This window comes from Erythrolamprus reginae, chromosome 8 (assembly GCF_031021105.1).
Source record: "Erythrolamprus reginae isolate rEryReg1 chromosome 8, rEryReg1.hap1, whole genome shotgun sequence".
NCBI lineage: Eukaryota > Metazoa > Chordata > Lepidosauria > Squamata > Dipsadidae > Erythrolamprus > Erythrolamprus reginae.
Genome location: NC_091957.1, coordinates 2,196,508 through 2,220,801, shown reverse-complemented (window position 1 = coordinate 2,220,801; position 24,294 = coordinate 2,196,508). Strand labels below are relative to the sequence as shown.

Below are 24,294 nucleotides of genomic sequence, written 5' to 3'. Positions count from 1 at the left end.
CTACGGGATTGGGCGGCATACAAGTCAAATTAATAAATAATAAATAAATACACTGTACCACAAAAGACTCCCCCCCCCCCCCGGCTTAACTCTTTTGCTTTTAAAAAGGAGAATTTTTGTAGCTGAGGGTGGAAACTGTCACTCTATATTAATGAACTGGAATAGGGCAATGAGGCCAATGGGGCCTGTTTGGAAACTGAAACAATATTTGTTTGTATGGGGCCATAAGAGACGGCTTGGAGCCTGGGTGGGGCTTAGCTTCTCTGATCTGTATGGTACCCCTACTTAAGAACCCTCTACTTAAGAACTTTTCTAGATAAGAAAGAGGAGAGGAGAGGAGAGGGGAGAGGAGAGGGGAGAGGAGAGGAAAGGAGAGAGGAGAGGAAAGATCTAGAGGCACTCACCATCTGAAATGCTGGATTCTTGAAACATCGTCTCAAATGCTTGGTGGATTTCAGCAAAGGAGGGTCTCTCAGAAGCGCTCCACTGCCAGCCTGAAAAGAAGATCAAGGGAGCAAATGGTGAAAAACGCAGAGGTAAACTCCAGAAATGTGATTTTTTTTTCAATCCAGGAGTTTTCCCTGGCCTCTTAGCCTGGAGCGTGAAAAAGGCAGGAGGGTTAAAAGCCTTCCTTGTTCTGTAGGGATAGCCTCAGTGCCAAAACAAAATAAGAACGCAATTTCACAAGGAATATCGGCAGCCCCCTGCCTCTTCCCTTGAGTGGCGGGGCCAGGAAAACAAATCTTCATGTCCCCCCCGAGCCCCCAATTTGTATTGTGGCTTCCCCAACCTTGAAGGAAATGAAACCCAAGGGCCAACTCACATTCTCTCATGAGCTCGTAGACTTTTTCTGGACAGCCCTCGGGACGTTCCATGCGATAGTCCTTCTCCAAAAGCTCGTAGACCTGCGACAGGTCGATCCCAGGGTAGGGCGACATGCCGTAGGTGGCAATCTCCCACAGCAAGACCCCGAAAGCTGTGAAGGGGGGGGAGAACGGGAGAAATCAACAGAGGCAGCATTTTGGCCCACGGCAGCTCAGTTTGCAGGTGGACAAGATCGACGGCGGGATGTCAATGGAAGTGGGTTTTTTAGCCTCGTTTAGAATTGGTTTCTTGGCTGGTCCGCCTGGTAAGGCTGGCGGTTGGGGACGTTAGCTGGGGTTGGGTGCTTGGTTTAAAGACGGTTTAAAGTGGGTTTAAAGTTCCTTTAAAGACGTTTCATGACCCACCTAAGTAACATCATCAAAGCTGGAAAGGAGTGGGGTTTGTGGTGGTGGTGAGGAAGAGGAGGAGGAGGAGGAGGATACTGGGCTCCTTGGTGCTCTCTGTGTTTAGTAGTCCCTTTGCAGACATTTCAAGACCCAGCTAGATAACATCATCAGTGCTAGTGAGTGTAGTAGGGTTTGCTCCCAGCTCTGAGTTTGGTTTCTTTCTTGCAGGCATTCCCTTACCAAACTAGGTAACATCATCAGTGTCTTATCAACACAAACAAACAAGCTAGGGACAAAGAGACGCCAACCTAATCAAGGAACCAAGAACACGCCCACTTAACACCGACAGTATATAACCAGAGAGCAAACCCCACTCCCTTCTAGCACTGGTGATGTTACCCAGTTGGGTCATAAAACGTCTGCGAGAAATCCACCAAGCTCAGAGAGTATCATAGATTCCTTTCTCTTCCCTTCCTTCCTCCCTCATAGAGTAGATTCCTTCTTCCCTTCCCTTCCCTTCTTGACAAAATATTGACAAAATTGATGGGGTCCAAAGACGGGCTATAAGAATGGTGGAAGGTCTTAAGCATAAAACGTATCAGGAAAGAATGAACTCCATCTGTATAGTCTGGAGGACAGAAGGAAAAGGGGGGACATGATCGAAACATTTAAATATATTAAAGGGTTAATTAAGGTCCAGGAGGGAAGTGTTTTTAATAGGAAAGTGAACACAAGAACAAGGGGACACAATCTGAGGTTAGTTGGGGGAAAGATCAAAAGCAACATGAGAAAATATTATTTGACTGAAAGAGTAGTAGATGCTTGGAACAAACTTCCAGCAGACGTGGTGGGTAAATCCACAGTCACTGAATTTAAACATGCCTGGGATAAACATAGATCCATCCTAAGATAAAATACAGGAAATAGTCTAAGGGCAGACTAGATGGATCATGAGGTCTTTTTCTGCCGTCAGTCTTCTATGTTTCTATGTTTCTTCTTCCTCCTCCTCTCCACAAACCCCACTGCCCTCTGGCCCTGATGATGCTACCTAGTTGGGTCACGAAAGGTCTGCAAAGAAAGCCCCCAAACTCAGAGAGCGTTAAGGACCCTCACAGTTCAACCACGAGCTACAAATATTCTCTTCTCTGGGGATATTAGCTGTTCTCTCCAGCCGCTTCTCCGGTTGGTCTCCCGAAGACGGAACAAAGACCTCATCAGCTAAGCCTCCCTTTCAAAACTCCCAGCGGAGAGGTGAGATCACGGCGGGAGGATGACTCAAGCCAACATATTTTTCATTTTACAGATAATATTTCTGCAGAAGTCGGGAGAGGCTGCGTCTGAGGAGGATCTTGCTAAAACAGAGGAGGGGGTTTTTTTGGGGGGGAAAGGTCTCTTCGGATGCATTATTGATACATAAATATGAAACCCACGTACAGTGGGACCTCTACTTACAAACTTAATTCGTTCTTTGGCCAGGTTCTTAGATAGAAAGGTTTGTAAGAGGAAGCCATTTTTCCCGTAGGAATCAATGTAAAAGCAAATAATGTGTGCAATTGGGGAAACCACAGGGAGGATGGAGGCCCTGTTTCCTCCCAGGAGATTCCTAGAAAGGCCCCACAGATGCTTCTCCCCACCTTTTCCGGCCCTGTTTCCCCCCCAGGAGATTCCTAGAGAGGCCCCATGGAGCCTTCTCCCCATCTTTTCTGGCCATATTTCCTCCCAGGAGATTCCTAGAGAGGCCCCCACGGAGGCTTCTCCCCGCCTTTTCCAGCCCTGTTTCCTCCCCAGGAGACTCCTAGAGAGGCCCCACGAAGGCTTCTCCCCACCTTTTCCAGCCCTGTTTCATCCCAGGAGGTTCCTAGAGAGGCCCCACGGAGGCTTCCCCACACCTTTTCCGGCCATATTTCCTCCCAGGAGATTCCTAGAGAGGCCCCACAGAGGCTTCTCCCTGCCTTTTCTGGCCCTGTTTCCTCCCAAGAGATTCCTAGAGAGGCCCCAGGGGGCTTCTCCCCGTCTTTTTCGGCCCTGTTTCCTCCCAGAAGATTCCTAAAGAGGCCCCATGGAGGCTTCTCCCTGCCTTTTCTGGCCGTTTCCTCCCAGGAGATTCCTAGAAAGGCCCCACAGAGGCTTCTCCCCACCTTTTCCGGCCCTGTTTCCCACCAGGAGATTCATATAGAGGCCCCACAGAGGCCCCACAGAGGCCCCAGAGGCCTTTTCTGGCCGTTTCCTCCCAGGAGATTCCTAGAAAGGCCCCACAGAGGCTTCTCCCCACCTTTTCCGGCCCTGTTTCCCACCAGGAGATTCATAGAGAGGCCCCACAGAGGCTTCTCCCTGCCTTTCCCGGCCCCCTTTCCTCCAGGAGATTCTTAGAGAGGCCCCCATGGAGGCTTCTCCCTGCCTTTTCTGGCCCTTTTTCCTCCCAGGAGATTCCTAGAGAGGCCCCACGGAGGCTTCTCCCTGCCTTTTCCGGTTACAGTTTCAGAGGGTTGTAAGTGGAAAATGGTTCTTGACAAGAGGCAAAAAAAAATCTTGAACCCCCGGTTCTTATCCAGTTTGTAAGTAGAGGCATTCTTAGGTAGAGGAACCCCTGCTTTGCCCACACTGTAACAGAAGAGAAAGCAGTTGCTGGGCTGGAAGTAAAAAGAAACCTTCAACCTGCATTACGAGATGAATAACGGCCGGCCGTTTCAAGGTGGCTATTTTTCAGATCTTTCTTTATTAGGCGTCTCCTCGGGCAGCAGAGGATGGGATGAAATATGTGGCTAAGTCAGAAAGGGGAAGGAAGGCGAAGATGAAAAAGCACCTGGCGCCCCAACGCCAGGAAATTCTGGTGCAAGAAGCAAGAGATGAGGTTATGGAAAGAAACCCAAGACAGAACCCGAAACCGGGACTGTTTCTACTAGGAATATTTCCCATTTGAAAATCGGTAAAAGTCTTCGTTATGTAACACCACACGTACTAACTGCTGCCGGGATTGCTTTCGTGCACAATTGGAAACAGGCTAATACGCCTTCAGGGGGAATAGCAAGCAGAAAGATACTCAAATGTGCAGAAATGGTAGCATGGATGATGCCACCTAGTTGGGTCATGAAACGTCTGCAAGAAAATCTTTTCTTTTCTTTCCCTTCCTTCCCTTTCTTCTTTCCTTTCCTTTCCCTTCCCTTTCTTTCCTTCCTCTCTTTCACTCCCTTCCTCCCTCATAAGTAGATTCTTTCTTTCCTTTCCTTTTTTCTTTTCTTTCCTTTCCTTCCCTTCCTTCCTCTCTCTTTCCCTCCCTTCCTCCCTCATAAGTAGATTCCTCCTTTCCTTCCTTTCCCTTCCCTTCTTCTTCTTCTTCCTCCTCTCCACAAACCCCTACTCCCTTCTAGCACTGGTGATGTTCCCTAGTTGGGTAAAGAAACGTCTTCAAGAAAACCACCCAGCTCAGAGAGCACCAAGGACTCCACAGTTACACCCTGAGCTACAAATATTATAACGTAATAAAAAAATATTAAATTTTATGCTGATGTTGTAATCTTTTATATTGTTTTTTAACATTTTGTTAGCCACCCAGAGTCCACTGGAGTTTGACGGCATACACATACACCTCTTGTAAACTCTTACATTATATTCTCTTTTATTAGAGAGATTCATTCGCTGGTACTGAATTATGGGGGTGGGCACTCACACACGCGCAATAGCACACACACACACACAATCTTTCGGCACCCAAGGGAAAAAAGATTCATCATCACCGGTGTAGGATCTCCTGCTTGAGGAAGGACTAGAACAGTGGTCCTCAATCTGGGCGTTGGGATCCTTTGGGCCTTCTCCGGGTCCCGTCAACTAAACAATGTCGGTTGGTGGGGCCCAGGGGAAGAGCCTTCTCTGTGGCGGCCCCGGCCCTCTGGAACCAACTCCCCCCAGAGATTAGAATAGCCCCCACCCTCCTTGCCTTTCGTAAGCTCCTCAAAACCCACCTCTGCCGTCAGGCATAGGGGAACTAAGATAATCTTTCCCCCTAGGCCTTCACAATTTATGCATGGTATGTTTGTATGTACGATTGGTTTTATAACAAGGGTTTTTAGCTGTTGTAGTATTGGATTTTTTACATGCTGTTTTTATCACTGTTGTTAGCCACCCCGAGTCCACGGAGAGGGGCGGCATACAAATCCAATAAATAAATAACTAAATAAAATTTCACAGGGGTCGCCTAAGACCACATGGGAAAAGACAAATTTGTGTTAGGAACTACAGCTTCTATTCTGGAGCCTTGGGACATATTTTTACCATCCGACCCATCGGGCATTTACAGTGGGGGGCGTCCCTCTGACCTTCCTGCCAATCAGCTGGGAGAATTGATGCTGGACTTATGATTGGGGGCCACCACGACATGAGGAACTGTATTAAGGGGGTTGTAGCATCAGGAAGGTTGAGATCCACTGGATTAGAAGATCCCCAAGTTCCCTGCCAACTCTCTCGTTCTGTCCTTCTTACCCCAGACATCAGATTTGATGGAGAACTTGTTGTAAGCGAGGCTTTCCGGCGCCGTCCATTTGATAGGGAACTTGGCTCCAGCGTGCGCAGTGTAGGTATCACCGGTCATCAATCTGCTCAAGCCAAAATCAGCTACCTTCACCAGGTGGTTCTCTCCCACCAGGCAGTTTCGGGCAGCGAGATCCCTGCGTGAGGGGGAAGAAGACGACTGCTGTTAAGAAGACGCAGAAGGAAATAGCTTTTTAAAAAAAGCTTCCAAGGGAAACAGGAGCCAGATGAAGAACATTGAGAGAGAAGGCAGATTCAAGATTAGAGAGGGAGAGGGAGATAATGGAGGTAGATAGGATTTTAGTTACACCAATCAGGGAGACCAATAGATATGATTGATAGATTCCATTGGAGGAGGAGGAGGAGGAGGAGGAGGAGGAGGAGGAGGAGGAGGAAGAGGAAGAAGAAGAAGAAGAAGAAGAAGAAGAAGAAGAAGAAGAAGAAGAAGAAGAAGAAAGATCGGTTAAAAGAAAGATCTATTCTATTCTATTCTATCCCATTCCATTCTACTCTATTCTATTCTACTTGTATGCAGGTAGTCCTTCACATATGACAACAATTCTTGATGCACTCTGAGATTGGTGGTTTTCTTGCGAACCTTTCATTACCAAGCTATGTGACATCACTGCGAGCAGGAAGTGGGGTGTGTGGAGAGGAGGAGGAGGGAGGGAGGGAGGGAGGGAAAAAATGTGGAGGAGGAGGAGGAAGAAGGAGGAGAGGAAAAAGGAGAGGAAGATGATGGAGAAGGAGATGGAGGAGGAGGAGGAGGAAGAGGAAGAAGAGGAAGAAGAAGAAGAAAAAGAAGAAGAAATAATAATAATAATAATAATAATAATAATAATAATAATAATAATAATAATAGTTGAAACGCAGACAGAGAGAGATTCCATGGAAAGCATGGAGGAAAAAAACAAATTGTGTTAAACATCCAAGAAGTCACACTGGCGGATAAATAAAAGAAGTTATTTATGTTGAGAAGGCAACCTGACAAATGGCTAAAAGCCCCTAAGATAAGAGAGAGAGAGAATTCCTCCACCCGATGTCACATTCAATGGGACACCAACCCAGGGTTCCTCTTTTTTTCTCACCCTGGAACAAGCCCTATTGGAGACGTTCGCTTTGCCTTCAGCACCAGCAGAACAAGGGGGCCGTCCTCCCATTCAACATGAGTGACATGCCACCCCCACCCCCACAGCACTTCAATTCGCCCTGCATTGTTCAAGCACAGCTTCGGCTCTGCTAAAGTAGCACCGGTCCAGGGGAAACAGCTCCTCTTCAAAAGGCTAAAAACCTCAATCATTTCAGGTCCTCCAAGAGGAACGTGAAAGCCACCACAGCTCCGAAGGCACCAAATACACAGAAAATAGCATTTAGACTTATATGCCACTTCAGAATGCAACCCTCCCCTCCCGAAACCTTACAGAATTTCCACCTTTTCCTGGTTTGAGTGGTCAAAGGACTGCATGGATTTGGAAGGTTGCCTCCTAAAATGAATGAATGAATGAATGAATGAATGCATGAATGAATCTATCTATCTATCTATCTATCTATCTATCTATCTATCTATGTATCTATCTCTACCTACCTACCTACCTACCTACCTACCTGTCTGTCTGTCTGTCTATCTATCTATCTATCTATCTATCTATCTACCTACCTACCTACCTACCTACCTACCTACCTATATATCATCATCACCTATCTATCTATCTATCTATCTATCTATCTATCTATCTATCTATCTATCTATCTATCTATCTATCTCTACCTACCTACCTACCTACCTATCTAATCTATCTATCTATCTCTATCTCTCTCTCTTCATCCAGTCAGCCAGCCAGACATCATCTATCCATCCATCCATCCATCCATCCCTCTCTCTATCTATCTATGAGCCAGGGTGGCGCAGTGGTTAGAGTGCAGCACTGCTGGCTACTTCAGCTAACTGCTAGCTGTAGTTCAGCAGTTCAAATCTCACCACCAGCTCCAGGTTGACTCAGCCTTCCGTCCTTCTGAGGTGGGTAAAATGAGGACCCAGATTGTTGGGGGAAAGAGGCTGACTCTGTAAACTGCTTAGAGAGGACTGAAAAGCACTGTGAAGCGGTATATAAGTCTAAATGTTATTGCTACTCTACTCTACTCCATCTAATCTAATCTAATCTAATCTATCTATCTCTATATTTTATCTATCTATCTATCTATCTATCTATCTATCTATCTATCATCTATCTATCTATCTATCATCTATCTATCTATCTATCTATCTATCTATCTATCTATCTATTATCCTCTCTCTCTCTCTCTCTCTCTATCTAAGAGCCTCGGTGGTGCAGTGGTTAGAGTGCAGTACTGCCAGCTACTTCTGCCGATCACCAGCTGCCAGCAGTTTGCCAGATCGAATCTCAACAGGCTCCAAGTTGACTCAGCCTTCCGTCCTTCCAAGGTGGGTCAAATGAGGACCCAGATGGTTGGGGGCAATACGCTGATTCTCTTTGTAAACCGCTTAGAGAGGGCTGTAAAAGCACTAGGAAGCGGTGTATAAGTCTAAATGCTATTGCTCATGCTAAATGGAGACGCTCCCCACCACACCAGACTCACAAATGTCATTTTTCAGAAGTCCCATTGAAGGATCTTGGCAGCGTCTTACCTCCTGTGAAAGAGTCCCAAATTTATCTCGATGGGGGCGGAAAATGACGTAAGAAGGAGCCTTCATTTTGTTCTCCCCCCTCCCCCCCCCACTGATGGAAGAGTGGACGGAGAGGCCTCCCGCTAGGTTTTGCTATTAGGGCCGATCAGAGACCATTTCCCCAGACAAAGAATGCAAAGCCTTTGCTGTAATTGCAGCTCGCTTAAAGGTCAAAATCCTCCAGACGGCCGGCCGAGGCTTGCAAGAAAAGGATGGCTAATAGAGAGAGCGGGAGAGGAGATAAAGCGCGGGACAATAAAGAATCCGTGGAGAAGCCGAGAGCGGATGACACGGTGAGGGAAGGATGGACATCTGTCACAAAGGAAGGCTCCTTCGGAAGAGAGGGGGGGGGTGGAGGACAAAAAGAAAAAGAGAGAGAACTTCATAAGGCAAAGCTGCCCGTTCTAATAGAAAGAGGGCCATTACGGGCAATTTTGGGGCCGTTCCTGGAGGCGGCTTAGCCGCACAAAGAGCTACGGAGAAGAAGGGAGATGGTTTCATTGACAGCCTTATTAGAAAAGCACAAAGGCACCGGCCGAAGGGGTGGACAAGTGAATCCGGGGAGGCTTTTGGGGGGTTACGAACGTCCTTAGCAGACCCAAGCCCAGCTTTTTTTGCAATTCCTCGCTGTCCATCAGCTCCACTGGTCGACTCTGCAGGGTGAGGAAGGGGCGTGGGAGGATGTGTGAGACGCAATGAGCTTGCACAGCGGACAGAGGTGCAAATATTGGGCTGGTCTTGGGTCAAAAAATGAGGGGGCATCCCATCCTTGAGGGTATTTCAGTGAGTGGATCACGCCTCCTCCCAAAATGGGTTTAGCCGGTCAAAATTGGTCCAGAGCCAGACCTCTGGCTGGCAGGGCTGGGGAGCAGGGCCTTTTCTGTTCTGGCCCCTGGAACAATCTGCTGTTGGAGGTGAGATCTACTCCCACTATCCCTGGCAGAGGGCAAGAGAGGGAGAGGGAGAGAAGAGAATAGAGAAGAAATCAATAAAGAGAAGAGAAGATTGAGAAGAGAGGAATGGAGAATGAAGTAGAATAGAATAGAATAGAATAGAATATAGAATAGAATATAAGTGGATAGGATAGGATAGAATAAAGATAAGAGAAGAGATGATTGAAGAGTTGAATGAATGAGAAGATAAGAGAAGAGAGGAATGAAGAGAAAAATGAATGAGAAGAGAAGGAAGATGAAGGGAGGAAAGAAGGGAGAAAGGAAGGCAGACAGGCAGGAATCTGATAATATGCTATGAGTAGGGAGGGGGGAGTGAGGAGGGAGGGAGGGAAGAAGGAAGGAGAGAAGAGGGGGAGGGAGGAAGGAAGGAAGGAAGGAAGGAAGAAGAGAAGAGGGGGAGGGAGGGAAGAAGGAAAGGGAAAATGAAGAGAAGGGAAGGAAGGAAGAGAAAGAAGGGAGGGAGGGAGGGACGAAGGGAAGGAGGGAGGAAGGAAGGAAGGAAGAGAAGGAAGGAAGGAAGAGAAGGAAGGAAGGAAGAGAAGGAAGGAAGGAAGAGAAGGAAGGAAGAAAGCCAGCCAGCCAGCCAGCCAGCCAGCCAGCCAGCCAGCCAGCCAGCCAGCCAGCCTGGGAAGGGAGCGGTCATTCTCTGCCCACCTACCTGTGGATGAAGTTCTTCTTCTCCAGGTACTCCATGGCCGAGGAGATCTGGGTGGCCATGTACAGGAGCACCACCGCATTCACCTCTTGCCGGTTGCAATCCCGCAAGAAATCCAGCAGATTCCCGTAGGTCATGAACTCCGTGATGATGTAGAAGGGGGGCTCCCTCGTGCAGACCCCTGCCAAGCAACAGGGACCACTGTGAGACAAGGCAGAAGCTCCAACCTTCAGCAGCCACCCAAGGCTGGACAGGGCCCAACGGAAGCCTCTGGGACTCCCATAGAGAAAGGGTTCATTAAAGACCCTCTTCTGGGTTGCTTCTGCCCCCCGCCCTTCCCCCTTTTAGGAATTAATTGCTGGCCCCTGACAAAGTACTGAAACATCTCCGAGTGGAAGCTCTGGGCTTCCATGTCTGTGGCCATTTCGGTCACTTACCCAGCAACTGCACCAAATTGGGATGCTTGACCTCTTTCATGACGGCTGCTTCTTTCAAGAATTCCTCTACCTCCATCGTGTCTTCCTGTGACAAGAACAGGGGGGGGGGGAGAAGGAATCAGACCCAGAGGTTGGTTGCTGGGCAGAAGAAAGCTACTTCCAGCACCATCATTAGAACTTCCTTCCTTCTTTCCATCTCTCCCTTCCTCCCTACTTTCCTTCCTCCGTTCCCTTCCTTCCTTCCCTCCCTTTCTTTCCTTCCTTCTCCCCCTCCCTTTCTTTCCTTCCCTCACCTTCTTTTCTTCCTCCTTTCCTTCTTTCCTCCTTTCCTTCTTTCCTCTCTTCTTTCCCTTCTTTCCTTCCTTCCTCCCTCCCCCTCCCTTCTCTCTCTTTCCTTCCTTCCCTCCTTCCCTTCTTTTCTTCCCCCTTCCTTCTTTCCTCCCTCCCTTCCTTTTTTCCTTCCTGTCTTCCTTCTTTCCTTCCTCCTTTCCTCCCTTCCTTCTTTCCTTCCTCCCTTCTTTCCTTCCTCCCTTCCTTTTTTCCTTCCTGTCTTCCTTCTTTCCTTCCTCCCTTCTTTCCTCCCTTCCTTCTTTCCTTCCTCCCTTCTTTCCTCCCTTCCTTCTTTCCTTCCTCCCTTCTTTCCTCCCTTCCTTCTTTCCTTCCTCCCTTCTTTCCTCCCTTCCTTCTTTCCTTCCTCCCTTCTTTCCTTCCTCTCAATGTTCCAAATAATATCCGAGAAATAAACAAACATCCACGACCCTCCCCTCCTACGTCTGGCTGTAGCTGAACAAAGGATGACCTTGAATCTCTAGAAAGAATTTGTTGTGGCTAGTATCTTTTTCCCTCTCATGCAACCACCCCTATGGAGATTCTCAATCATCCAGGCCATGGCTGTCCCAAAGGTGCTTTTTCAAGAGGCAACTGGATTTTCTTTTCCAGAAAGTCCAGTCAATTCTCGAAAAGGCATCTTTGGAACAAGGGAAGAGGAAGAGGGAAGAAAAGGAGGAAGGAGAGAAGGGATAAAACGACGTCTGATCTTCTTTACAACAACCAAAGCAAACTTGAAATCCCTCCCGTTTAAAAGTTGCAGCTTTTTTCACAACAGCTTTTTCCTCTGGTTTTATTTTTTTCCCTTTTTTCCTCCCAAAGATGACATGGAAAACTTGAAAGAACATGTGGCGGACTTTGCAAAAGGATTACTGGGGTGGAAATTTAAAAAAAAGGAAACAACCCCTTGCCCCAATATCCCCTCAATTCACATCAGTGGAAATCCATTCCCCCCCCCTCCTCCTCCTTTCCTTTCCCCCCAACCCAGAAATTTCATTACCAAGATTCTTTTTTCTTCTGTTGGCCCAAAGTCCACAGGCAGGAAAATGTCGAGACGCAGCCAAGCAAGAAACCCCAGTAAAATCAATGTAATTTCTAAAGAAACCCACAAACACCACCAATTTCCCCTCTGCCCTGTTTTTTCCCTCTCTCTCCTTTCCAGCGTATTTACTTGGGCAGGATTGAAAACTGCACTGCAGGCTCTCTTCCTTCTCGTAGATGCTTCATGGGTCTCCTGATTACTTCTTTTCTATTTAATTTTAAGATTGTTACCTGGGCTGTTGTTGTTGTTTTTAAATAAAGGTGCCATTCCATTTCTTTTAAAAGTGTCTTTCCAGTATTGCTGGAGTACTGCAACCCGTTTTGGTCACCATGCTACCAAAAAAAGAGGTTGAGACTCTGGAAAGATTGCGGAGAAGAGCAGCTACAAGGATCAAAAGGCCTGGAGACTAAACCTATGAAGAACGGCTGCAGGAATTGGATTTGATTATGTATGTATGTATGTATGCATGCATGCATGTGTGTGTTTATGTGTGTGTGTGTGTATGTATGTATGTATGACAGACAGACAAACGACAAACATGATTAGGGGAAACATATGAAGAACGGTTGCCTTCCTTCCTTCTTTCTTTTTTTCTTTCTTTCCTTCTTTTTTTCCTCTTCCCTCCCTCCCTCCATCCCTCCCAAGCAAATTCTGAGTCCCATTTCATTGTGGAATTTGTTACCATGCTCCGCAGTGGTTACCATCACCAGGAATGGCCCTCATCGAGAATTAGATAGGTTCATTTCACAAGTGACAGCATTAACAAAGATTCTACAGTCCTTCCAGGATCAAAATATGAACTGCTGGGTCATTTGACCCAAAGTGGGGTCCTGCAGTTAAATTTTGCATGCCGCGTTCTCAAACTCACTTGATCATAATGGCACTATTTAGCCTGGAATAAATAGCCTATGGGTCTGATTGTCTTATATTTTCAAGTCAATAGTCTTCTTAAGATTCTGCGGACTGCCTTCCCACAATATTCCTCTTTTCCCATTGTACGATGTATGAATGCAGGTTTTTGTCTGCTGGGGTAAATGGAAACATGCAAAAAAAAAACCAAGATAGTACAAAAAAAAAATGCCTGGAGGGTGGGAGGGTAATGTTGGATGTTATTTTCACAGATTAATTTTTAATTTCACAGATTTAATTTCACAGATCTGTCTTTATTTTGTCGGGAAGTAGCGTTTTCCCAATATAAAAAAAGGGGTGGGGAGACTCTAGAGGCAAAAGATTTATACGATCTGAAGAGAAACCAGAGTAGAAATATTTAAATAAATTTAAAAAAGAGACTCTAGAAACAGTGCAGAGAAGAGCAACAAAGAGGATTAGAGGACTGGAGGTTAAAACGTATGAGAAATGGTTGCAGGAACTGGGTAAATGTCTAGTTTAATGAAAAGAAGGACCAGGGGAGACGTGATAGCACTCTTCCAATATTGCTGCAAAGAAGAAAGGGTCAACCTGTTCTCGAGAAGCATCTGAAGGCAAGACAAGAGAGATCCAACCTAGAACGAAGGAGAAATTTCTGACAATCAGAACAATGAACCAGTGGAACAGAAGTTGCCATCTTTTTAGAAGTTGTGGCTGCCTCCATCGCTGGAAGTTTGGAAAGCCATTTGTCTAAAATGGAATAGGGTCTCTGATTTGAGCAGGGGGCTGGGCTAGAATAGAATAGAATAATAGAATAGAATAGATTTTTTTATTCTATTTGTCTTTGGTGCAGATGCTCTCAGTGTACATAAAAGAAAAAGAGACATTTGTCAAGAATCAGGAGGTACAACACTTGATGATTGTCATAGGGGTCAAATAAGCAATGAAGAAACAATCAATATTAATAAAAATCTTAGGATACAAGCAACAAGTAACAGTCATACAGTCGTAAGTAGGAGGAGATGGGTGATAGGAATGATGAGAAAAACTACTAGTAGTGCAGACTTAGTAAAAAGTTTGACAGTGTTGAGGGAATTATTTGTTTAGCAGAGTGATGGTGTTCGGGGGGAAACTGTTCTTGTGTCTAGTTGTGCAGTGCTCTGTAGTGACATTTTGAAGGTAGGAGTTCAAAAAGTTTGTGTCCAGGATGTGAAGGGTCAGTCAATATTTTCACCGCCCTCTTTTTGACTCGTGCAGTATGCAGGTCCTCAATGGAAGGCAGGTTGGCAGCAATTGCTTTTTTCTGCAGTTCTGATTGAAGACCTCCAAGATCCCTTCCCTATTCTGATTAGCTGAATTATGGGAACAATTGATCAGTGGAACGACTTGCCACCAGAAGTTGTGGGTGTCCCATCGCTGGAGGTTTTTATGAAGAGGCTGTATAGCCATTTGCCTCTGAGTCTAGGGAGAGGGGCGGCATACAAATTTTACTACTACTACTACTACTACTACTACTACTACTACTAATAATAATAATAATAATAATAATAATAATAATAATAATAATAATAAATTAAAAAATGGGCAGGGGGCTGGACTAGAAGACCTCCAAGGTCCCTTCCAACTCTGTCATTCTCTCTCTAGCCTCCAGCCAGGCTACTTGCTGAGCTGTGTTGGACCTCAACCCGTCTTTGAGAAGGGCTAACGCATTCTACCTCTCACTTATGAGTAAAGAAATAGGGGACAGTCAGCAGAAAAGCGGTGGCTTTTCCCTACTCTTAGTTCCATACACCTGCAATGCCAAGAGAGAATTGCTGTGGAGGTAGAAATGCCATTCTCAATTATCGTTCTATCTGACTGTGAATTTTATCACCGTGGTGGAGTTACGGGCCCTTCCATGCATACATAAAGACTCAGGGCTGCTGTGCTTGGTCTCCTTTGCAGAAGCCGGGATGCTTCGAGCAGATTCGCAAGCACCCATCTGTTATTCTTTGCACTGAACATCTGTCGACCATATTTATCTACCTATGTGCATGCGTGTGTGTGTACACACACCAATATGCTTTGTCACCACAGGTGATCACGAATTCTGAGAGGCGAGCAAACAGTCGGGGTGGCATTTACTACAGGTAGCTCAGAAACCAAGCCGAACTTTCTAATAGAACTGATAGTGTTAACTAGTTTGATATTGAAAGGTTTGCAAGAAAACCACCAAGCTCAGAGAGCAGCAAGGACCATGCAGTCGAAAGAAAGAAAGAAGGAAGGAAGGAAGGAAGGAAGGAAGGAAGGAAGGAAGGAAGGAAGGAAGGAAGGAATTCTGGTCTGATGCCATGTAGGGCTTTATAGGTCATTACCAACACTTTCAATTACGACTGGAAACTGATCGGCAGCCAATGCAAGCCACGGAGTGTTGGAGAGACGCGGGCGAATCTAGGTAACCCAACGGTTGCTCTCACAGCCGCATTCTGCACGATCTGAAGTTTCTGAACACTTTTCAAAGGGAGCCCCATGTAGAGAGCATTGCAGTAGTCAAACCTCGAGGTGATGAGGGCATGAGCAACTGTGAGCAATGACTCCCAGTCTAGGTAGGGCGGCAACTGGTGCACCAGGCGAACCTGGGCAAACGCCCCCCTCGCCACAGCCGAAATATGATGTTCCAATGTTAGCTGTGGATCGAGGAGGACGTCCAAGTTGCGGACCCTCTCCGAGGGAGGCAATAACTCCCCCCCCCCCAGGGTAATGGACGGACAGATGGAATTGTCCTTGGGAGGCAATACCCACAGCCACTCCGTCTTGTCTGGGTTGAGTTTGAGCCTGTTGACACCCATCCAGGCCCCAACAGCCTCCAGGCACCGGCACATCACTTCCAATTCCACCGGCAATGCCCTCCCGGAGCCTCTGTGCGAGCCAAAAAATCAGCTGGCCGGCAAACACATGCACGTTGGAGCTGAGCTAGGTCAATGGCTTGCGTGCCAGCAGATATGGCTCCGTGTGCCACCTGTGCCCCCCGTGCCATAGGTTTGCCATCACTGACCTAGACCAAGGTTGGGTTTAACCCACACCATTTGTTTTTACCGAGGTTTGCTTGAAAACCTAGCGTGGCTTGGCTCCCACAGGAAGCTAAGCCATCAATTATGGTTTGTAAAAGCACGCTGAGCCAAACCCAACCCAAACCAACCCCCTTTGCGCTTTACTCAAGTGTGTTGAACCAAAGCACAATGAGGTTGGAACTAATGAGAGTTTCGGCTAACCAAAAAAAAAACCCCACACCAAAAGAAAAAAAAAGATCAGAAGAACGGAGAAAGAAGAGTTAAGGAGGAAAAAAAAAATCAAAACGTGGACCAAATCTACAAGGGGGAAACTGAGGCAGCTAAGTGAAATCAGCATCATTTCCCAACCGCAATGAAGAAAGGAAAGATGCAATCTTGATCGAAACGAAATGTTAAAATACAGTGCTGGATCCAGAGTCTGTTTGGAGTGAGCAGCATATAAATACAATAAATAAATTGCAAGTTTTACCGACCGTCCTCCACTTATGACTAGTTGTTTAGTGACCATTTGAAGCACTGGGGGGGGGAAGTGAGTGATGTCCGGTTTTCACACGTACGATCGCTAACCCTCCAGGTCACGTGTTCACAATTGAAAGGGCTTGGCCACTGGCATGTACTTACGACAGTTGCTGTGTCCCGGAGGTCACACGATCACCCTTTGTGACAATTGAAGTCAACATGGGAGGAAAGAGGGATTCGCTTAACGACTGCGTGGTTCATTTAAGAACTGTGGCAAAACGCAGCAAAACAGCAACGACCCTCTGAAGGCTGTTTAAATGGGGCACGACTCTCCTTAATGACCACCTAGCTTAGCAATGGACACTTGGGGCTCATTATGGTCGTTAAGTCGAGGACTCGCTTAGGAAAAACCACCTTACATATTTCCATATGTGGTGGACGTGTCCTGAAACTAAAATCTATTGGAATAAAGTAGAAAAATGGTTAAAGGAAATAACAAATAAGAAGATCAAAGAGACCCCGGAATTCTTCCTATTAGGCATTTGCGATACTAAATATAAAAAAGAAATATATTATGAGACCACATTTGGAACAATACTGTGTTCAGTTCTACAAAAAGAAATGGATCAAATTGAAGGGGTCCAAAGACGGGCTACAAGAATGGTGGAAGGTCTTAAGCATCAAACGTATCAGGAAAGACTTCATGAACTCCATCTGTATAGTCTGGAGGACAGAAGGAAAAGGGGGGACAGGATCGAAACATTTAAATAGGTTAAAAGGGTTAAATCAGGTTCAGGAGGGAAATGTTTTTAATAGGAAAGTGAACACAAGAACAAGGGGGCACAATCTGAGGTTAGTTGGTGGAAAGATCAGAAGCAAGGTGAGAAAATATTATTTGACTGAAAGAGTCATAGATGCTTGGAACAAACTTCCAGCAGACGTGGTTGGTCAATCTACAGTCAATGAATTGAAACCTGCCTGGGATAAACATAGATCCATCCTAAGATAAAATACAGGAAAGAGTATAAGGGCAGACTAGATGGACCAGGAGGTCTTTTTCTGCCACCAATCTTCTATGTTTCTATGTTTCTATGTTTCTAAAGCAGTGTTTCCCAACCTTAGCAATTTAAAGATATCTGGACTTCAACTCTCAGCATTCGCTGGCTGGGGAATTCTGGGAGTTGAAGTCCAAATATCTTCAAGTTGCCAAGGTTGGGAAACACTGTTCTGAAGCAAAAAATCCCTGCAGAAAAATCCGAGAGAGCCGTAGAAGGTTTGTGTTGGTGTATCCTTGTGTGTGTGTGTGTGTGTTGGGCAAACCTCCCCCGCTAATTGAAGGCTTATTTAAGGGCATCGCCCGAGCTAAACGTTGCAAGGAGTATTGAATGGGGGCAGCGCTGGCCCCTCATTTATCTCCCAGCGCAAACTACTTTGTCAAGCCGGCCCTCTGTGGCTCCCGGCAACTCCAAACAACAGGATAATAAATAGTCTGCGCAGAAAAAAGAATTAATCACCACTCGAAGTCCAGTCGGAACTGCAGAGGCGGCTTCCTTCCCGTTATTATTATTAGTCCAGCTCAGAGCGAGGCGACCCTCGCTGGGGGAGGCAGGCCAAAAGGGACGGTCCAGGGCACTTTAGACCAAGGAGGGGCGCTCTTGCAGCGCAATCAGGAGGTTTGGAGTTCGATCCCAGATAGAGGCAAATGTGGGGTTTCCTGCTTGGGCAGGGGGTTGGATTAGATGACCGCCAAGGTCCCTTCCAACTTGGTTAATCTGTCTCCAACCTTGGCAAGTTTAAGCCTGGAGGACTTCAAGCCGGCTGGGGAATCCTGGGAGTTCAAGTCGTCCAGGCTTCAAGTTGCCAAGGCTGGAGACCCCTGCTTTAGGCAATTCCCTCTGCCCTTCCAAGGAAGGAAAAATATATATAGTTTTCTCCCCTCTCCTCAAATCCCAACAGGGACCACTAAGGCTTGGGTCTCCCTCTGCTGGTTTCTCAACACAGAGACGAGAGAATTAGAAGCATGCTTTCTCTCTCTCGAAAGCTGAGAGCCATAGTCCACATTGTTTGGGAAAGCTGGGAAGGAAGGAAGGAAGAAAGAAAGAAAGGAAGGAAGGAAGGGGGACACAGAGGGAGAGAAGAAAGGAAGGAAGGAAGGAATGAAGGGAGGGAGGAAGGAAGGAAGGATTGAAAGATGCTAATGGACGAGGAAGGAAGGAAGGAAGGGGGACACAGAGGGAAGAAAGAAAGAAAGAAAGAAAGGAAGGAAGGATTGAAAGATGCTAATGGACGAGGAAGGAAGGAAGGAAGGGAGACACAGAGGGAGGGAAGAAAGAAAGGAAGGAAGGAAGAGAGAGAAAGCAAGAGAAGAAAAAGAAAGAAAAAGGAAGGAAGAGGAGAAGGAGAAGGAGAAAGAGAAGATGTTCAAAAGGGAGCGTGTAAACTCGTCTGAGCCGTGACCAGGCAGAGGGGTTTCCCAGGGGGCATGTGCCCGATGGAAAATGTACTTCGGTGTCCAGCATCCACATAGCCTGTTGGCTGACAAATCTTCCAGTTGCTCCTCTGCATGTGCCAATCAGCACACACATTTATGCCGGAAAATGGAATATCAGCTCTTCTGGTTTGTTGACACTGTCACACACACAAAGGCCAACTGATCATTGTGTGCACATGTGCACCAGAATCCCAGAAGAGGAACGGGTCATGCTGCGTGTGGCGGGTGACGTGGTCCACAACCCACTATGGACACGAGTGCCATCGGTTCATCATCATGGGTATAGCTTGAGCAAGGGGTCGAAGACCTCCAAGGCCACTTCCAGATCTGTTATTCTATGTTCTAGGTCCCAGACAAGTTCTAATACCGGGAAAGTGTTGTGGCCCATCATCGTCCCGCGCAGCTGTCATGGATCCTGAGGATCGAGAGATGGTTGTGGCCTGTCACCCTAGGGCACCCAAGTCTGATAGCGAGGAGGTCAGAGAGGATGTGGTGTCAGAGGCTGAAAGCTAACCAGGGCCTTCTGCACCTCACGAGTGACTCAGGAGAAGAGGGAGAGCTTCTTCTTGATGCTAGGGTACACAGAGTTGCCAGAAGGCATGAGTGGCTAAAGCAAAAGGAGGCTTCTGTGCGAATAGATCTCTAGAACAATTGGCCACGCCCTGAGGCTATTTAAGGTTGAGCCACGTGACGCTTCAGCGTGGAAGTCAACTTTCGTTATGTTCCAAATGTCTGCTCGGATTTCTCTCATGGGATATTATTATTTCAATGATGAGCTACAACCTGGGGAGTCGGGCTCATTATCTCCGGGCTTCCTGCCAACTTAGAGTCAATTAATGAGAGTTGTGTGATCAAAGAAAATATCTCTCAGTATTGGTTTCTGTTTTGGACTCTAATTAGCAGCTGGCACCATAGAAACATAGAAACATAGAAGACTGACGGCAGAAAAAGACCTCCTGGTCCATCTAGTCTGCCCTTATACTATTTCCTGTATTTTATCTTACAATGGATATATGTTTATCCCAGGCATGATTAAATCCAGTTACTGTGGATTTATCTACCACGTCTGCTGGAAGTTTGTTCCAAGCATCTACGACTCTTTCAGTAAAATAATATTTTCTCATGTTGCTTTTGATCTTTCCCCCAACTAACTTCAGATTGTGTCCCCTTATTCTTGTGTTCACTTTCCTATTAAAAACACTTCCCTCCTGGACCTTATTTAACCCTTTAACGTATTTAAATGTTTCAATCATGTCCCCCGTTTTCCCTTCTGTCCTCCAGACTCTACAGATGGAGTTCATGAAGTCTTTCCTGATACGTTTTATGCTTCAGACCTTCCACCATTCTTGTAGCCCGTCTTTGGACCCGTTCAATTTTGTCAATATCTTTTTGTAGGTGAGGTCTCCAGAACTGAACACAGTATTATTCCAAATGTGGTCTCACCAGCGCTCTATATAGCGGGATCATAATCTCCCTCTTCCTGCTTTTAATACCTCTAGCTATGCAGCCAAGCATCCTACTTGCTTTCCCTTTCTTCACCCATTTGGAGACTGTCAGAAATCACGACCCCTAAATCCTTCTCTTCTGAAGTTTTTGCTAACACAAAACTGCCAATGCAATACTCAAATAACGGCGACGTGGCTACATTCGAGAGACTTGAAAGCACCAAGCGATGGATAATAGATTCTCTAGGAGTCAAAAATGACTGGATTATAATCAACCAGTCACTCAAAAGTGACAAGCGAGAGAGAAAATGTAAAAAGATGAGTAATCTAAGTGTTAGATAACTGGGAGCCGGAGGGAAGGTAGAGCTGTCATCCTGAATCCCTTGAAAAGAATAAAAACCAGGGTAACATTATTTTACTCCCCCCCTCCAAAGACTTAGGGTGACAATTTGACAAATTTAGAAAAATCGGCAACGGCACCCAGAAGCGTGGTTTTCCCCCTGCGATTGGGCCTCTCTCAGAATAATCATGGATTTTTTTGGGTATTCTGCGCATGAAGACGCAGGAAAGACAGATATTGAAATAAAGGGGTTTTTTAAAAGCCATTTCTGCCCTATCCCCAGTCACTCTCTTTTTCGTGGGGAAAATACCATATTTTTTGGAGTATAAAGATGCACCTTTTTCCTCCCTAAAAGAGGCTGATAATTTGTCTCATACTCTGAGTGTAGCTTCCCCCCCCCAGCTCTAACTACCTGATAACGGCCTTCCCAACTATTACCTTGTAGACCCTTTCATGGCTTCTCTCCGTGAAGAATGTTTTCCAAGCCCTGAGTCTTTGTAGGGTTTTTTTTTCATTGCATTACTTGCTCCAAATGTTTCTTTCCAATCCTAACAAGGTGCTAATGATGTTCCCAGCTCTTACTGGCTTGCAAGCTCTTTCATTGTTACTCTGCAAAGAATATTTTCCAAGCCCTAAGTCTTTTCCCACTGCTCTACTTGCTCCAAATGTTTCTTTCCAGGTGCTAATAATGTTCCCAGCTCTTACTGGCTTCAAAGCTCTTTCATTGTTACTCTGCAAAGAATATTTTCCAAGCCCTAAGTCTTTTCCCACTGCTCTACTTGCTCCAAATGTTTCTTTCCAGGTGCTAATGATGTTCCCAGCTCTTACTGGCTTCAAAGCTCTTTCATTGTTACTCTGCAAAGAATATTTTCCAAGCCCTAAGTCTTTTCCCACTGCTCTACTTGCTCCAAATGTTTCTTTCCAGGTGCTAATGATGTTCCCAGCTCTTACTGGCTTCAAAGCTCTTTCATTGTTAATCTCTCCAAATAAAGCTTTTTTAAAGCCCTTAACCAATAATGTTCTGAGGTTTACCGGACCAAGGATATTAGCCAGATAACCTGGTAAGCAGATTCTTTTCCCCATTTTCCTCCCCCAAAACTATACTCCGAAAAATACGGTAGATGGTTTATTAGAGGCACAGCTTCACGTAAGGGCGATCACAAGCCGTGATGAATGCAAGGTTTGTCTTTCTTGATCAGATTAAATTTGGGGGCAGTTTGGAGTAATAAAAAGAGTGGTCGGGTTTCCTGCCATTGACACCAACTATTTTACCGGCGGTCTTTGGCTTATGGACCAAAGTTGAGCCCAACAGTTATGTTACTAAGCAAGACAGTTGCCGGATTTTACGACCTTTCTTGCCACTGTGGTGAAGTTAATCCCTGCTGTTGTTAAGTTAGTAACACTGTTGTTAAGTGAATCTGGTTGGACTGAAGGTCACAAAAAGTGACTTCTCTTAGGAAACAAACAATCTCCAGAGTGGGTTGAGTTGGCCCTTCTTCTCGCATTAGCAAAGATTCCCGATTATTAACACTAGAGGGCAGTCTTTCCCCATCTTTTAAAAACCACCACAAAAAAGGAACTTGGAGAATTTAGCTCTTCCCAAAATTAAGTCACCTAAAACAGGGGACCCCCAACTTTTGGGACCTTAAGGACCATTAAATTCATAATTTTATATCCCGCAAACCACTAATATGATCTGCCTAATGACCAGTTGGGTGGGCAAGCAGCTAGCTGGTCATGTGATTGGGTGGGTGTGGCCTACTCGATGTCACTCGAGTCGAGGGGTGCCTCTACTCACTCCTCCTAACCTCTCCTCCCCTGCTCGCCCGGGCTCCTTAGGGCCCCAACAGGTAGCAGCTGCTGGAGCTAAGTAGCCACCACGAGAGAAAGAGTTGGTGAAACAGCTCAGTTCAAATTGGATCTGACGGAGAAGGAGGCTTGGCAGAAGCACCTCACTGAGGACTAGGAGCATAGGCTTTCCAAGCAGAGGGAAGACCTGCAGGTGTGCAAGGCCAGGTAGCGGCACCTGGAGGCTCAGTGGGCTGAGATGGTCTGCCAGTTCCAGGCCAAGATGCTGTCCCATTAGAGCGGGGCCCTCCGGCTCTTCGCCACCAGTGGTGCCTCCCTCCAGCCTTCGCCCAAAGCCCCCCACCAGGAGGCCGAAACAGACCCCTAGTCGGAATTTCTGCCCCCCTCTGATCTGCACAAAAAGACCCCAAAGGAGGAGACTCTCTGCAGCAACACCTACTTCCCATCGACTAAGCCAGTGTTTCCCAACCTTGGCAACTTGAAGATATCTGGACTTCAACTCCCAGCATTTGCTGGCTGGGGAATTCTGGGAGTTGAAGTCCAAATATCTTCAAGCTGCCAAGGTTGGGAAACACTGGACTAAGCAATGCAGGCTGCCGGGACCGCACGGGAGGGCCTTCTCTGTGGCTGCCCTGTCTCTATGGAATCAACTCCCCCCCGATGTCCATACTGTTCCCACCCTACTGGCCTCCCGTAAGGCCATGAAGACCTGGCTTTGCCAGCAAGCCTGCAGGGCCATGAACTAACAAGTGACAAGGCCAAACTGCATGAATGGCATGTATGCATGTGATTATGACTGTTTTATAATTAATGGGTCCTTTTTTAATACGGGGTTTTATAGTTTTAGATATGATATTTGACTTCTTCTTACTGTTCTGTATTAGTATTTATGTTATTATTGTTATAGGGTTAAATAAGGTTCAGGAAAGTGAACCCAAGAACAAGGGGGCACAATCTGAGGTCAGTTGGGGGAAAGATCAGAAGCAACGCCGAGAAAACATTTTACAGAAAGAGTAGTAGATGCTTGGAACAAACTTCCAGCAGGCATAGTTGGTCAATCCACAGGAACTGAATTTAAACATGCCTGGGATAAACATCTATCCATCCTAAGATAAAATACAGGAAATAGTATAAGGGCAGACTAGATGGACCAGGAGGTCTTTTTCTGCCCTCAATCTTCTAGGTTTCTATGAATGAAGAAGAAAGGAAGGAAGGAAGGAAGGAAGGAAGGAAGGAAGGAAGGAAGGAAGGAAGGAAGGAAGGAAGAATCCACAGTAACTGAATTGAAACATGCCTGGGATAAACATAGATCCATCCTAAGATAAAATACAGGAAATAGTATAAGGGCAGACTAGATGGATCTTTTTCTGCTGTCAATCTTCTTATGTTTTTATGTTTCTATTGTAATCGGCCCTGAGTCTTTCAGGATTGTTTGACATAGAAGTCAAATAAATAAATAAATAAACACAAATTTTCATTACACGTATCCATCCCAGGGGCCGTGGTTTGAGGACCCCAGATTTGATGCAACATTTCTTTAAAAAGCAAATAATTTTTCTTCGGACCACCAAAATTTTCTCACGGATCACCAAAATTTGTTGACCTCTTTTACTAAAAGCCTGGTCTTAAAGCCTGGTGATAAACCGAATGCCACCGAAGGTTTAAAACTAAGATTTGCGACGCTTACTGTTGGTATGTCTCGGTATAGCTAGGCTATGAGACCTTTGACATACACAGAGCAGAGAATTTTAACAGAGTGTGGATGTGTGGTAAAGCCAAACAAAAAGACACAGACTTAGTTATGCTTAATAAGTACTTTTTACATATATACAAAACAGAAACAATCCATAACAAGCACTAAACAAATACAACCCCCCCCTCAAGGCAAAGCAAAAGCGAATTAGCGATAAAGCATCATTGAGGGAAGGAGTACTGGCGCCCTCTTGTGGCGAACCAGCCCAAAACATTTAAAGTGATAGTACAAGAGACTACAATAGG

The 24,294-nt window shown here is 46.0% G+C and overlaps 1 protein-coding gene across 4 annotated transcripts in view; it reads right to left on the bottom strand.

Annotated features, from left to right (window-relative positions):
• ABL1 (ABL proto-oncogene 1, non-receptor tyrosine kinase) overlaps positions 1-24,294 on the bottom strand; it is a 97,426-nt gene that overhangs the window by 5,118 nt on the left and 68,014 nt on the right. For all 4 annotated transcript variants that reach the window (XM_070758477.1, XM_070758478.1, XM_070758479.1 and 1 more), the window contains exons 5-9: positions 10,467-10,551; positions 10,033-10,210; positions 5,688-5,872; positions 824-976; positions 405-494 (exon numbers count right to left, since the gene is read on the bottom strand). In XM_070758477.1, the coding sequence (XP_070614578.1) occupies positions 405-494; positions 824-976; positions 5,688-5,872; positions 10,033-10,210; positions 10,467-10,551 (691 nt within the window). The remainder of the gene's footprint in view (positions 1-404; positions 495-823; positions 977-5,687; positions 5,873-10,032; positions 10,211-10,466; positions 10,552-24,294) is intronic.